General features: G+C 40.9%; 3 protein-coding genes across 4 annotated transcripts in view; 1 reads left to right on the top strand and 2 right to left on the bottom strand.

Annotated features, from left to right (window-relative positions):
* LOC134662689 (tumor necrosis factor receptor superfamily member wengen) overlaps positions 1 to 8,060 on the bottom strand; it is a 32,649-nt gene extending 24,589 nt beyond the window's left edge. Inside the window, exons 1-2 of the mRNA XM_063518960.1 lie at positions 7,962 to 8,060; positions 7,165 to 7,648 (exon numbers count right to left, since the gene is read on the bottom strand). Of these exons, the coding sequence (XP_063375030.1) occupies positions 7,165 to 7,648; positions 7,962 to 8,060 (583 nt within the window). The remainder of the gene's footprint in view (positions 1 to 7,164; positions 7,649 to 7,961) is intronic.
* A 1,898-nt stretch (positions 8,061 to 9,958) lies between these two features.
* Positions 9,959 to 13,523, top strand: LOC134662560 (transmembrane protein 41 homolog). 2 transcript variants are annotated; one of them, XM_063518826.1, is made up of 5 exons: positions 9,959 to 10,265; positions 10,370 to 10,505; positions 10,646 to 10,774; positions 11,153 to 11,490; positions 13,125 to 13,523. In XM_063518826.1, the coding sequence occupies exons 1-5, from the start codon at positions 10,115 to 10,117 to the stop codon at positions 13,292 to 13,294; spliced, it is 924 nt and encodes a 307-aa protein (XP_063374896.1). In that variant the 5' UTR covers positions 9,959 to 10,114; the 3' UTR covers positions 13,295 to 13,523. The 2 variants fall into 2 exon arrangements, with proteins under 2 accessions (XP_063374896.1, XP_063374897.1); XM_063518827.1 differs by having other exon boundaries at positions 9,960 to 10,154.
* Positions 13,524 to 15,488, bottom strand: LOC134662559 (uncharacterized). Its single transcript, XM_063518825.1, has 5 exons — positions 15,092 to 15,488; positions 14,774 to 14,925; positions 14,523 to 14,692; positions 14,179 to 14,438; positions 13,524 to 13,624 (listed from the first exon to the last, which is right to left on the bottom strand). Exons 1-5 carry the CDS (start codon positions 15,435 to 15,437, stop codon positions 13,536 to 13,538), a joined length of 1,017 nt encoding a protein of 338 aa, XP_063374895.1. The 5' UTR covers positions 15,438 to 15,488; the 3' UTR covers positions 13,524 to 13,535.
* Between the last annotated feature and the right edge of the window lie 360 nt (positions 15,489 to 15,848).

Below are 15,848 nucleotides of genomic sequence, written 5' to 3'. Positions count from 1 at the left end.
ATACAAGCACATAGTCTAGGCATTGTAGCAGATTTATCGATAGTGGCGTGCCTTATCAAAAGTAGGTACTTATTAGATACCTACCACGAAATAAATTTACTCTAAAATAGCGTCCATATTGCACAAAATAACACAGAACTCAACGCACTTTCTGGAGGTTTTCACAACAGGGCATGGCAGGGCAGGGCAGGCATGTGTTTTCATTCGGGCTATAATCTAATTTCCTCCAGCACCATAACCAAACCATAACGAAGAAAATGGCTCAACCATCACTAAAATATTTTTAATTTACGCTCTTCCAGTGACAGCTAAAAAATTGCATGTCTTGGCCATATACCTAGAATTATATACTTAGATGAGCTATACGCGTGCGCCCGTGAGGGACAGAACATACGTGATGCGACCAAATTAAAAACACTTTTTGACGTTCCTGACAACCTACCAAACATAACCTACGTAATTTGGTCGGGTTATTTCAAAAGCGCTTTCTCTGCTACTCCATACTAAAAGTTCTATAAGTGCATCTCGTTCGGTCAACTGGCTCCTCGCCCATTTCATCTATATCACTTCACTTCACTCTTTTGTCTATGGCTACCGCGCAGTTAAGCACAATTCTGCCAAAATCGAGTAACGAGCTTCGCACGGCTGACAAGAGGGTAGGTTACAAGAGTACCGAAAGACAACATGAAAGTGGGTAATACCTGGAACAAAATACGACATACACAATTTAACATTTACCACCACCAAATTAGAACCAATTTGTCGGAACGTTGAAATAAATGTATAAGTTTCATATGTACATATATATCTCTAACTTGGACATTTATAGATTTATGTTGTTTTTAGCCATGAATTTGCTTACGACGCACATAAGTTTTTTATTATTAGTTAGATATAGAAGGGAAGCCATGTTAGTAGGCAACGGCACATTAAGTTTCGGTAGATTAGAATATAGATCGGGGGGTTTGTTGTTAAGCGGACAATTAAAGAAAATATGGTCGATATTACCAACCTCGTTACCACAATCGCACATGGGAGAATCTTTCTTTTTAAATTCATATAACTGCTCGGACGAACAGACGCGACCTAACCTGAGTCTAATGATAATACTAGTGTGTCTTTTGGAAAGAGATCTATTTTTGAAGAACCATGGACGGGATGGGATAGATGGTTGAATTTCTGAAAAGAAGCATTTCTTAGCCCGGGACCAGCGGAGGGACCACTTTTTCCTCGTGTAGTTAAAAGGGATACTCAGAACATCCGGTGGGTATATTTTGAAGAAGGAGTCATCGCCATCAAGGACAGCCTCTTTGGCTGCTTTGTCCGCCCTCTCATTACCTACTATTCCCGAGTGGCTAGGGATCCAAACAAAAACTACTTCCAATCCCGCTGAATGGCATTTATACGTAAAATTTTTTAGTTGACAAATAAGGTAGTTGCATGCAAATTTTTTAAAAGGGCGAAGCGAAATGGATTGGAGCGCACTGAGGCAGTCTGAGAAAATAGCAGATTTGGGAAGCTTATGTGTAAGGATGTATTCTAGGGCTTTTAAGAGGGCCAAGCATTCACCGGAAAATACAGATGCTTCGGGAGGAAGTTTAAATTTTGCCATGATGTGAGAATTTGCAAGGAGGAAGGCCGCTCCCACGCAGCCCTGGTCCGTTAATTTAGAAGCATCAGTGAAGAAGAGCCGGTAAGCTGGGAAGCGAGTGTGAACAAATTTAGAAAAAATTGAATTAGCCGATGTAGATCCTTTCTCGATGCCAATATTGGTTATCACTGTGGGAGAATGAGTGAGAGCTTCGAAAGGAACGGTGTACATAGGGAGAGAAGAAGATTTCATAATGGGAGGTCTGAGGGCAGTTAGTCTCTCCAGGCTGCGAACTAAGTTAGGCTTTTCTTTATTGTGCCAGTATGCTTTACTAGTACAGTATAATTGAAGAAGACGCAGTTTTGGGAGGAGAGGGTGGGAGGAAAGGGCAGAAATTCCAAATAAAAAGCGGTCTGCGAGGAGTTGTCGTCTTAGATCTAACGGGGGATCCACACATTCAACTTGAACGGCTCTGTTTGGGGATGGTCTCATGGCGCCTGTAACAATTCTAAGAGCCCTCATTTGGATGCGTTCCAATGCGGTAAGCGCTGCCTTATTACACGGTTCGAAAATGAAAGTGCCAAAGTCTAATAGACTGCGGATAAAAGCGTTGTATAAGAGTTTTTGTGAGTATGGGTGGGCTCCCCACCAAGCACCCGAGAGAGCCTTTAGAATATTCAAATTTCTTTCGCACTTTTTAGCGATGTATAAGAGATGAGAAGACCCCACAAATCGGCGATCAAAAAATACCCCAAGAAATTTCACAGAGTCTACTATGGGAATGGGTTCTTCGTTAAAGACTATGCGGCATGGTGGGGTGGTCAGACTTCTGGAGAATACAATGGCCGAGCTTTTAGCAGAGGAAAGGGAGAGACCATGTAGGTTCAACCAAGACCCTAATGATGTTAACGCTCCGTTAACCATATCCGCAGCCCGAAATGGGCTTTTGTCCGTGCAGTAGATTGCCACATCATCCGCATATTGTAGTGCTCTGCAGGCCCAGTTTACGGACTTGTGCAAGTCAAAAGAGTAAATATTGAAAAGGATCGGACTCAAGACTGAACCCTGGGGGAGACCCCTCCAGGTGTGGCGGATGGCCCGTACTTCACCCTGCCATCTCACGCGAATGGTTCTGAACATCAGCAAATTGCAGACGAAGCTAACTGCCTTAGACGAGATACTCAGCTGGGACATTTTGTCTCTGAGCACTGAAAGGAGAACGTTATCGTACGCGGCCGAAATGTCCAGAAAAACTGCAGCCACTGACTCACCCCTAGAGAATGCCAGGCGAATATCGGTAGAAAGGATGCTATGACTATCAGTGACACTTTTCCCCTTCCTAAAGCCAAACTGGAAACGCGGAAGGATACCTCGACTTTCCAAAAACCAATCGAGACGATTTTTCAAGAGGTGCTCCATAACTTTGCAAAGAGTGGACGAGAGGGCTATAGGACGGTACGATGCTCCAAGGTTAGAGTCCTTGCCCGGTTTGGGAATCGGGATAACGAATTGTTCTTTCCAAGAGTCTGGGACCAGTCCAGAGATAAAGAAGGTGTTGATCAGATTCAAGTAGTAAGAGATAGCCGCGGAACTGGATCTGGTTAAAAAGGAGTAGGAGACACCGTCGGGGCCAGGAGAAGAGTCGGAAAGAGAATCCATGACAAGGCGCAGTTCGGAGAGATGGAAAGGAGAAGAAAGGAAGTCGTTATTATCAGGGTGATCAGTATAGTTGGACGGAAGTTCGGACCGATTAGGCACATACGGAGGTGCCAATCTGTCCGAAAATTCGTCCAACCAAGAAGGTGAATTGGAAAAAGATGAGGGCGGAGTAGAAGAAGAACAAGCATTTCGGAAAGTTTTGATATTTCGCCATACGACGGAAGGATGAGTTGTAGGGGAAATAGATTCGCAGAACTTCGTCCAACCATCCCTTTTTTTGGAAAGTAGTATTTTTTTAGTTTTGGCTTGCACCTTTTTTAAATTTAAATAGTTCTGCATGGTCGTTTCAGCCGAAAACGCCCTTTCGGCAGCTTTCCTGTCCTTAACAAGGGAGGTACACTCAGAATCCCACCAGGGTAGAGAGAGACGACGGTTAGCAGAATTTTTTTTAAGAGGGATGGCAACTTCTGCTGATTCCAATAGGGCCTGGCAAAATAGAGTATAACATTGAAGACAGTTGGATTGTGAGACAGGGGGCAAGGAATTAATTTTATTTTCTGTAGTAACAGAGAAAAGCGGCCAATCTGCCTTATTTATCTTAAACTTTTGTAGAGGAGCGGGAGCCGAGCGAGCTTTAAAGCCAGAAGAGTAAGAAATAATGATAGGCAAGTGATCACTGCCAAAACTGTGGGGCAGGACATCCCAGGAAAAAAGAGAAGCCAGAGAAGGAGAGCAAATGGAGATATCAACTGCTGAGGGGTTCTGTGATGGAGCAGAGCGTCGGGTGGGACGGCCATCGTTCAACAAGCACAGATTGAGAGAATCCATTATCTCGAGCATTTTTCGACCTGGAGCACTGCTTTGGTGAGAACCCCATAGAGTGTGATGACAGTTGAAATCACCTAGAATTAGATAAGGGCCGGGGATATTTTCCAAAAAAGACCAAAAGTCTTCGACAATTCTGGTAGAGGGGTGAGGTATATATGCAGATACAACTGTACATTTTAAAATTTGACAAGCAACAATATAAAACGAAGGGTGAGATGAGGTGCTTAAAATGGAATATTCAATATCTTTTCTGATCAAAAGGGCACAGCCATCGTAACCTTTTGGATTGTCTTGTCTCAGACAGATATAATTAGGACAATTGAAATGGGAATCGGGTTTTAGCCAGGATTCTGAAATAGCTATACAGATAGGGTTGTGTTTTTGAATGACATACAGGAGATCAGCCTTATTGCGGCTGATGCTCCTGATGTTCCATTGAATAAACTTGAGAGCCATATTCATAAGGCCCAAAAATAGGGCCACCAGAAAGGAAGGGGGATAAGTTCATTAGAATATTGGCAACGTTGGGCGGTAGAGTGACAGCATTTTGCTGGAGAGTTGACACTAGAGACGAGATGAGCGAATTAATCATAGGCAAGAGCTGGAGTAAAGACATCATTTGAGTCTGCGCTGGTGCAACCGGAGAAGAACTAGAGCTGGTTGCAGGATTTCTGAACATTACGCCATTGGCGGGTTGGGGGGCATTATAATCTGCAATTAGCGCTCTGTGGGCTTGCTGGTCATAGCCATGAGGGTTTGATGGAGCAGGGACTTTTTTTTTAGTGTAAACAGTTTTTTTATACGAGGTTGTCGAGGTTGTCTGTGCAGCTTCGTTATAGGGCTTGCGGGCTTTAGGAACCTTTTTCTCTGCCTCTTGGTATGAGATGCTTTCATCGCCCATAATCCTCTTAATTTGCTGTTGCCTAGTGTATTCCGTGCAAACTTTCTCTGTGGCCTTATGATCTCCAGAACAGTTAAGACAAGTAGGAGGATCAATCGAACATTCGTTTCCTTCGTGTGGTTGAGCGCATTTAAAACAGCGAGGGCGGGAGCGGCATTGAGCTCGTACATGGCCGAATCGACAACATTTATAGCACTGTACAGTCGGATAATAATATGGAACCACCTCTAACGCACAATTGAAAAGGAAGACCTTGTCAGGGAGAATTTGACCATCGAATGTCAACACCACCGTCTCTGACGGGGCCCATTGGGTAGTGTTGTCCGCTTGATTTCTTTTTTTGAAGTTTAACCGTCTCGCCTTAACAACCTTGCCGCAGCCATAAGGAGTCCTGATTAAATTTGGAATGTCATCGTTTGAAAAATCTGTGGGGATATTTCTGGCGATTCCAGTCTTCGATATGTGGTAGGAGGGAATAAACTTTTTGCAATTATTGGAGGCCAAAGAGCTGGACAAAAACTGATTAGCACCGGCAGCAGATACAAATTCGATGCTAAGCCTGTTCCGACCTATCTTTTTTATACCGCCGTCCTTCATATTAGTCACGCCATTTGTAAAAAGAAACTGACCAAATTTAACCGGGTGCAAGTAGGCTCCGGAGTCGGCCTCCAAAGCCTCGCGGGCCACGTGTACGATAAAAGGGCCTTTATCTGAGTTTAGGTACTCATTTCGTGTTTGGAACTGGGAGGGGGGGGTCAGAGTGATATTCTGAGAATTTGATTGGGAAGACTGAGATTCATTATTCACCAAACCTGTGTTCGGGGTTCCTTGTGATAGGGGAGGAGATTGACTATCAGGTGGGGCTACACTAAGCGACTGGGAGGGAGCGGTATTCAAAGGTGGGGTGGGTGTCTTAGAAAAAGACGGTAAATGTTGCTCTGTACGGGGGATCTTAGATGTTTCGTCCTGTTTGTCCGAGCCAGAGCCATTAGCAATAATTTCAGCAATTTCTCTTTTTTTGGAGCTTTTGTTGGATTTGGGGTCTTTGGACGGGGTATTTAAAACAACGTCAGATTTAGTAGGGGTAGTTAGAGAGAAAATTTGACCAAGGGAAACCGCAGCCGGTGAATCCTCAACTTCCATGTGGTAAGCGGGTGATGGTGGGTGTTCAATAAATTCAGGGATCCCTGGATCAAATTGGTCGGACTCCATTTTGCGGAGCCAAGGAGAAGGGGGCACCTGGCTCACATGCGAGTAGATGCCGCCTTCTCCCTTAAACGTAAATACTTACAATACGATCACGAAAACAGTCACTAAACGGCACAAAAGGACAAAAACACACACAAATACAGGTATTACGCTCAAAAAAACGACTTTTGAGTCGAAAAACAACGAAAACAATTCCGCGCACGTGCACCACTCGAACGCCCGAAGCAGAATAACATCTATATAATTATGATTGTACCTCTATGGTCTTGGCGGTTATGCAAGTGTTGCCAGCATAAACAAACAGCATAATTAAATCACATTTTAACAAAACTCTTATTTTTTCGCAAAATTAATTGAAAATTATAATAATTAAAAATATTAATTCGTGCTTATTTTAATTTTAATATTAATGCCACCAAAATTATATGAATTTTATAGTGACATCTGGTGACGTAGTTTGTGTAATCGGAAGTCAACTTTACGCAATAGTATGTTGTCGGGAGCAAAATATAGAAATCGCCTGCATCTTTACTGACGTTAACTACATTCCTAGTGTCCCCCCCCTGCATCAGATGATGAAGAAGAGACGTTCCCTGCTAGATAACTATCTCACACAAACAACGTCTCATTCTTCGTCATCTCATCAGCTAAACAACTAAGTTACCTGCGATCTTGAGCAGGTCGGTTCGTCTTGCTGGGGGCCCAGTCACATCCCCAGACTATAGTATTGCCAAGGTGCGAAGTCGGTGGTGGGGAAGTGGCGCTGATCGTCACAAACACAGGTAATCTTATGGAATGTCCGATATTAGTACTAGCGGCAGCCGCTTGAACTAATTTTACTCCATAACATTTAACGTAGAAAGTCCGACAAAATGAGGACAGCACCAGTCGTGCACCTAGCGAATAGGTACCTACGTCTGTTGGTTGTATAACTGTTCAACACAGTAAATATAACAAAATATATAGGATTCTTCACCTGACTCAAGTGCTCGTTTGATGATCCTCATCTGTTTCGCATGATACAGCCACAATGACAGCACCACCACAAAGAACACGACACACCCGCTCACGGCTAGAGCCAACGTCGACGTCTGCAGGTCCCACGGCTCACTCTCACTCACTTCCACGTCCGAATCATAATATTCATAATCACTAGTTTCACTGTCCTGGGTATCATTGTCTATAATGTGTAAAGTTTGGCAGACGGTGTCGCGGTACACCTCGCAGGGGTAGCGGACGACGAGGTTCCTGGCGCGGTCGCAGGGCGTGCAGGGCACGCACTCCTGCCGCTGCCGGTCCCACCAGGTGTGACGGTGCTTGCACACGCCCTCGCCCACCACAGACCCGAGTGCTAGCGTCGCAACTAGCAACACTTTCTGTAGCTCTCCTTGCATTACCTGGATGGTAAAAAGAAGTGTAGGTAAATATTGTGTGGTTTGATACTCGAGTAATAGTACTGCCTGCAGACACGAGCCAATCTAAATGATAAAGGAGAGGAGAATAGAAAGCAGATGTGAATGCTGTGAATCTGAGTAACGAACTTTTTTCAAAATATTTACCTTATCATGTATACCACCAAGTGTACACCAAGGACCACATTTCAATAGCTTAAACTTAAATTAGAAAGTTCACTAAGCACTTTCACATTTATCAATAATATGCACTCAGTAACATAGTTCGTTGTTCGCTTATATATAAATATCTTGCGTTGCGCGTTTCGAAAAAAAAACTCTAGTGCGCTTGTTTAGTTTAAATTAGTGTGGGAAAGAGCACGCATGGTGCGGGCGGCTGCAGAACGCGGTCTGGGTCTGGCGGCGCGAGTGGCGGCCGGGGACTGGGGACTGGGGAGTCGGGGCGCGACGCGACTCTCATTCATAACTGTTTATAGCCCGAGACAGTACTGCAAATGTCTCTACCCATCTGTTCTCTCGGTCTTGTTCCCTTTTTTAGGGTTCCGTACCCAAAGGGTAAAAACGGGACCCTATTACTAAGACTCCGCTGTCCGTCCGTCCGTCCGTCTGTCTGTCACCAGGCTGTATCTCACGAACCGTGATAGCTATACAGTTGAAAAATTCACAGATGTATTTCTGTTGCCGCTATAACAACAAATAGGTACTAAAAACAAAATAAAATAAAGATTTAAGTGGGGCTCCCATACAACAAACGTGATTTTTGACCGAAGTTAAGCAACGTCGGACGGGGTCAGTACTTGGATGGGTGACCGTTTTTTTGCTTGTTTTGCTCTATTTTTTGTTGATGGTGCGGAACCCTCCGTGCACCGCCCGACTCGCACTTGGCCGGATTTTAAGAAAAGAATAAAATTAATCTTGGTTATGTTTTTTATTTCAATTTTAAAATTAATAATAAAAAGAAAAAGAAAATTATCTTTTTTAATTGTATTTTTTTACTTTTTAGTGATAGAAACTTCATTTATTTTAGACTTGATTAATGATAGCCCATACTTTCACTCCACTAGCTACCACTAACTCTTACTATTTCATCTCGGCCGCATTCAAATCGCCCAGCCTACCTCTAGTCTACCTACATTAAATGGGTGCAGAAGTTGCAGTCGTATCTCAGGCTATTAACGTATCCCTCGTCCTGTCGCGGACCGTAGTCTCCGAATGCATGACGACGGCCACGCTACTCTCATAATAACAGCTTTTTTGCTTTTCAGTTTTTTCGGCGGTTTAATTTTTTTGTTAAAAAGTATTTTAATAAATAAATAAGAACCGGCCAAGAGGCCGGCCGGTGGGGGATAGCATACAGCCTTGAGGGACACCACTATTTACAGACATGGAGTCAGAGCATTCAACGTCAACCTTTATGCTTCTGTTTGCAAGAAAGCTGCTGACCCAATCGCATTCCCGGAAAGCCTACAGGATGGAAGCTTCGAAAGAAATGCTGTGCCAAACGCGATCGAAGGCCTTCGCTATATCTAAACTATAGCTGGTCAACCAAATCTTGTCAGTAAAAAAAGGCGCGAAATTCAAATTTTCTATGGGACGATATCCCTTCGCGCCTACATTTTTCAAATTTGCCGCCTTTTTCTACTGTCAAGATCTGGTTGACCAAGTATAACTACCAATGTTTCACCTTTTGTCTCGATCGTTTGAGCCCATCGATGTGTCTTGCCCGTGCGATAGAAATAGGAATAGAACACATGAAGCCGTATGCAGACGAGTTGGGCAAATCGACCGATTTGATCAGGAAAATAATTGGCGCCAATCTCATCTAGCGTCCACACGTACACAATTTAATCACCAATTTGCATTCCATAGATACTAACTTCTAAAATTGGCATTTTTGTGTCCGCATCTGCTGATTTGATCGGGGAATCAAATTGGCGTTTGCGTCTGCACGGCCTGATTCAATCGGACAATTTCTTCAGATTGACGAAAAATTGTCTCGTCTGGGCTCCACGGCACGGCACAACTATAGTTGGTCAAACCAACTTGTCAGTAAATAGGAACAAAAAAAAAACTATACTCATCCTTTTCTTTTGGGTGCTAGTACTAGTGTAAGACAAAGATAGCGTGATTCTCTCTTGTCTATGTTTGAAATGAGACAGTCCCTTGACACACTATATATTCGTGCTCAGTGTCCGTAGAATATTTTAGTTCAGTCTAAACATAATTTTTGGAACGCGTCTGTTTTGGCTGAATGTGCGAAAGCGCCATGGGCCAAGGGGAAAAAAACTTAACGTCATCAGACTGTCATCTGTCAGTGTGTTAGTGTCACTGTCATATGACATGACCACTAAATAAATTTGTTTCAGTTTCAATTTTCAATTCAATACTTTCAATCACATTGATGTTACTAACAGAACTTGCAGTTTTCTTGTTTTATACAACAGTATTTTTGCGTTATATTTAACTAATTTTTATTACATTTTCTTAGAATACTTAAAGTGAAGGCTAGAAAACATGGATAATAATATAACCCATAGGAGAATTAGACGACGAGGTGAATTACCTATGCAAGATCCAAAGGTTTCCTCCACGTCCAATGGGGATCGTCCTTCTGTCCTACGAGCAGAAATACCCAATACCTACGTCTACCGCCTACCCATTCCAAGTACCCAATCCTATTCTGATTTCCATTATACTTCCCTTTAAAAATATTTACTTATGTACTTACCTTGTAATTTTGGACAATGTAAAATTTCACATCTTTTGCAGATTCTGTTCCTGGCACTCACAGTCCTGGTACAAGTGATATATCTACATCTAAAGCTTTAATTTTAGTCTTGATAATTTTTACCTCTTCACTGTTGGCTTTGGGACTTCTATATAGACAATTTCCGGATTTGGAAGAGTGAGTTTACATTGAAATTACGACTATGTGTGTGTACAATATTTGTACACACACATAGTTCACACACAATTCTTCTCACTACCAATTTTTGTGTGAATTATTAGAATTACAATTAGTAAGTTTTTTTTTTTGGATTCCAGAGAAGAAAGACAACATATAAAATTGCCATGGGACCTTGATGATGCCAAGCAGCTCGGATTGGTGTTGGATCGCTACAAGGACAAGTACTTCTATGAAGTAATGAGTGGTGTTTTTCTAATTTACATATTGTATCCTTTAAAAAAATACTATTTGCCTTAGGCATAATTGAATATTATTACCAAGTCTAGTTTTTGTCATTTTCATTATTTAGCTTGGTTTTAAATTATTTTACTCGGGACTGTTTAGTTGTGAATATTTCTGCAATTTACCTTTTACTCTGTGCTTAGCATTGTGCCTTACTTACATTCACCCCGAGTGGCAACCAAATTGCCAATCACTGCTCATAAAAATGAAAATCTGATACGAGACATTTTATGAGGAGTGATTGGCAATTTGGTTGCCACTCGGGGTGAATGTCTTCAATCACTGTTTATTGTATTTATACTTTCACTTAATATCCTGGCCTATTATACCAATTAATAAAAATCCTTAATAACAGATTACAGCTTGCAAACTTTTGCAATACCTGGGTCCATATTCCTCAGTATTCTGTCCGGGTTCCTGTTCCCGTTTTACCTGGCTCTAGTCATGGTGTGCTGCTGCTCTGCAATTGGAGCCAGCCTATGCTTCTTCCTGTCCAATCTTCTCGGGAAAAAGCTGGTGAAGAAGTTCTTTCCAGAGAGAGCTGCGCAATGGTCAAAAGCTGTTGAAAAGCACAAAAACAATCTGCTCAACTACATAATATTCTTGAGAGTGACACCCTTTTTACCCAACTGGTTCATTAACATGACGGCACCCGTTATAGGCGTGCCGCTGGTGCCATTTGCTGTAGGAACTTTTATTGGTGAGTTTAATTTTATACAAACAAACACAAGTGCAAAAATGATTGTTTTCACAAAACATTGTGAGTTCATGTGTCAAGTGTTCAAGTTTAGATTATTTTTGCTCCAAATCAGTGGCAGATTTGCAGGATATTGTTATAAAATAAAATACTAGAAAAAGAAAACTGTAACTTAAAAGTCTGTCTGTCTGCTAACTTCCATAGCTAAACTACTGAAGCCATTTTGATGAAACATATAAAGCTTAACCTTTTAACCGCCGTAGACTGATATATATATAAGACATACAAAATCGTGCTCATTTCACCGCTGTCTGATAAATAAGACAAAACTTCGTGTAACTTCGTACCCCCGGCGACACGAGCACGCTCGGTGACGTATTCTATGGCGGTTAATAGGTTAAAGGGGCCCACTGATTACCAGTCAGCCGGACGGTATCGGCCTGTCAGTTGTTCGGAACCACAGACAAGACATCCTCTAGACTGAGCATAGTAGCGCTACCCCCTCTGCCACAAATATACGGTAGTTTACTCCATCTTCGAGTCAAAGTGTCTTTGTGTGACGTCCGTGTCTTTGAACGGACCAATCACGGCACGGGACTCGCTCACCTCGTCCCCCGCACCCCAGTATTTTTGGCAGCATCGGTTTCATGAAATAATTGCTCTAAACTCCGTCTAGAGGATTCCTAGTCTATGTTCGGAGCTGTCAACTTTTTGTTCTAACTGACAGGCTGATATCGTCCGGCGGACTGGTAATCAGTGGGCCCCTAAAGCCCTGGGGATGCACATTGGCTACTTTATGATATGATACAGCTTGGCCTTGCCACATGCATAGGCTATAAGCTGAAAAAAAAACTTAGTTTCTATGTTAAAATCAGATAGGCCCCATACAGACAGTGCCTTCAACTTCAACATTTATTCAGCAAATAGGCCACAAGGGCACTTTTACACGTCAACATTGAATTTACATACAAGCAAAATAATAATAATTATACATCAACAATTATTAAATACAACTACAACTACCAAATCAAACTAACGTAATACAATTAATTAGAGATGTATAAGGTCTCTTAATGTCGAATTACATAAAAAAACTATAATAATAATATTAAAATAAAAACAAAACAGATACATGGAAAAAAAATCTAAACTTATTTAGAGGTGTAAATGTCTCTAAGTGTCAGAACTAAAAAATAACATAGTTTATCAAATTATCCTTAGAGATGTATTCGCTAGGTGCACGACTGGTGCAGCCCTCATTTTGGCAGACTTTCTACGTTAAATCTTATGGAGTAAAATTAGTTCAAGCGGCTGCCGTTAGTACTAATGGCGGCCATTCCATAAGATTACCTGTGTTTGTGACGATCAGCGCCACTTCCCCCTCCACCGACTTCGCACCTTGCCAATAGGGTCTCCAAGAGTCACAATCCTGTATGATTAACACATTACGAGAAAAAAAAAAACATACGAGAACCGAATGAGGCGTCTCACTGCAATTAAATTAAAAAATAAAGTTACTAAATATATTCGTGTTAGCTTAAACAGACCCGTCTCCACAAACAGCACCCGTTCACGAGTACGACGCGTATCTCAGCCATCGCCTCCCTCAATGCCATTAATTCTTGTTGTTCTTTCAGGTGTTGCTCCTCCATCTTTCGTAGCAATTCAAGCCGGACAGACACTCCACACCCTCACATCCACAAGCGATGCCTGGTCATGGACCTCCATCACTGTCCTGAGCGTATTTGCTCTAGTCTCACTTATACCAGTTCTACTCAAGAATCGTCTACGAGAAAAGTTTGAATAAACTTTATAGAAATGTGATTATAGCAAAGACAGGATGGTTTGTGGTTTGTGTGATTTCAGTGGAACTTAGTGACATACCATTAGTAGTTATTTTTTAATAGTACAGTTTAGCAATTGTTTTTTGCACATTCCTGGTTGAATGTTACTTCCTAAACGGTTAATATTTTTAATTAATTTATTTAGGATGGCTGGTTTAATTTATAAATGTGAATAAATGGACTTTCTTATAATGATTTATTTATTTAACAGTATGATCCCACATGGGCTATCAGAGTGCTGTTTGATAGTGAGGACTGCACCACTGGTCGCCAATACCACCAATTGTACCACACTGTAAAAAATAAAAATAAAAAAAACAACGATGGTATATTGTCTGTCTGCACTAAAATATTGTAAATTTCAAGTTTAAAGCTAAGCAGAGAGGCTCCGCGAAAACCGAAATTCGGAAGTTGCGGGGATCTTTCTCTGTCACTGTAATTACGCCTTCATTGGAGTAAAAGAGAAAGATTTGCGAAATCCGGTTTTCGCGGTAGCCCCTCAGAAGACTCCTTTAATTTTTTTTGTACAGTCAGCCAAAGTGGCCAAACTTACAGCAACACCCCTTTGTTACCAGAGGAATGAGGGTGTGTGATATATTTGGCCAATTAGACTCTCTAACTATACTTGGTCAAGCAGTTCTTGTCAGTAGAAAAAGGCCGCAAATTTGAGAAATGTAGGCGCGAAGGGATATTGTCCCATAGAAAATTTGAATTTCGCGCCTTTTTTTACTGACAAGATTTGCTTGACAAGCTATATTTGAAACATGGTTTGCATATACAAATTGTGCTAATTTGTATATTTTTTAAATTTCAGTAGCAAAATGGGGTAATATATAATTACTCTTACGTAAATATGTTTCTTTCAACTCTACTTTAAGTGATCGGCACTGATGTTTGCACTCCTCAGCTGGTTTCAAATAGACTGTCCGGCTGCCACTTAGCACCATGAGGAATGAGAAACTACATTCTGTGTCAGGCACTGCAAACTGTCCTTGACTATTGTCTATGATTAGAAATCTCTCAGTGCTCTGTCCAAACTTAGGTACTACTTTGGGCCTAGGAATGATTTGTCGGAGTATTCTAGCAACACTCATTGTATTTAATTTCCTGAAACATTAACAAAACATTATACAAAATTTGAAAGTAATTTACAAAAAATACAATAAAATGACTCCATAATTCATAACTTACCAAATGAAGAGATTTTTATCCCCCAGTACTTGTGGTTCATGAAATATCTCGTTCAGTTGTGAATAATATTTATTATTGACTAATATTTTTGGTGCATCCTTGTTAAATACTTCCTCATTCCTATTGTATAACTGTATGAGTTCTTCTAATCTTACATGTTGCTGGTCAGTCTAAAAAACAGGTTTAATTTCAATTTATGTTTAATAATTAAAAAGACTACTAGTAAGGCTTAGTATGTATTACATACCTACCTCATATATAAATGGAGCAGTGTGCTGTTGATTGGTGATTAATTTAGGATCATATATTTCTCTGATATTGGACACACTGCTGCATGGCCAGCAGTCCATATCCACAACCATGAAGAATGGATTTTGTATCAAACATGTTTCATGGTATAAATCTACAAAAAGTAAATAATTTACATTTGTTAATTGTAAAAAAGGACAATAGTTTCTCATATAGGGTCCTAGCTAAATTAGTTGTTCAATACTTGCACTACGGAATATCCAATTTAGCTAGAACCCTAAATGGCTTAACAATCACAGACTGCTACTGTACAAGCTTACCAGTAAGTCCAGGGAATAAGGATATGAAGGGAATTGATATCCGCCTCAGAAGCCTCAAGCCAGGGTAGATATATTCTTGTAGATTACAAATAACTGAGCTGTAAATAGACTTAAAATTATAGACGACACAAATTGTTAAAAACAAGCCAATGAGCACTATTCGATACTTTGTCCTGTGACTATGCGTATGCGTAACCACAGTTCTAGGACTTCGGTTTTCTAGAGCGTCGAGAGATTCAAAGTATAATCGCCGGAATTCATATTCGCTCATGCCAGCGTCCATACACTGCTGTTTTAGTCGCATAACAGAGCTAGAATACTCTTGTAATACTTCATCATTGGCCATAATGCATTTATTTTATTGAATATTATTAATACTGTTAACTGCTTATTAATTACTAGTACTGCAGTTGTATTAGACATGTAAAATCCACCTTTAATTTGTTATTATAAATTATAACAGCGTAAATCTAGATAATCTCAAAACCAAAACATTACATTAACGTTATATATCAGTGTCAGGGTGACAGATGACATTGACATGGGATGTATTTTTCTAATATTTCTGTGTTCCGAATCAAGGGGTCGAATTAATTTAAGACTAAAATAATTTAATTTGAAATATATATAGTTGGTCAAACCAATTTGTCAGTAAACAAGAACAATAAAAACTATATTCATCCTTTTCTTTTGAGTGCTAGTACTAGTGTAAGACAAAGATAGTATGATTCTATGGGTCAGATGCAGTCACTTGTGT

The sequence above is a fragment of the Cydia amplana genome, chromosome 3 (assembly GCF_948474715.1).
Source record: "Cydia amplana chromosome 3, ilCydAmpl1.1, whole genome shotgun sequence".
NCBI lineage: Eukaryota > Metazoa > Arthropoda > Insecta > Lepidoptera > Tortricidae > Cydia > Cydia amplana.
Note: the sequence above shows the minus strand (reverse complement) of the source record. Positions and strands in the feature narration are given on the sequence as shown.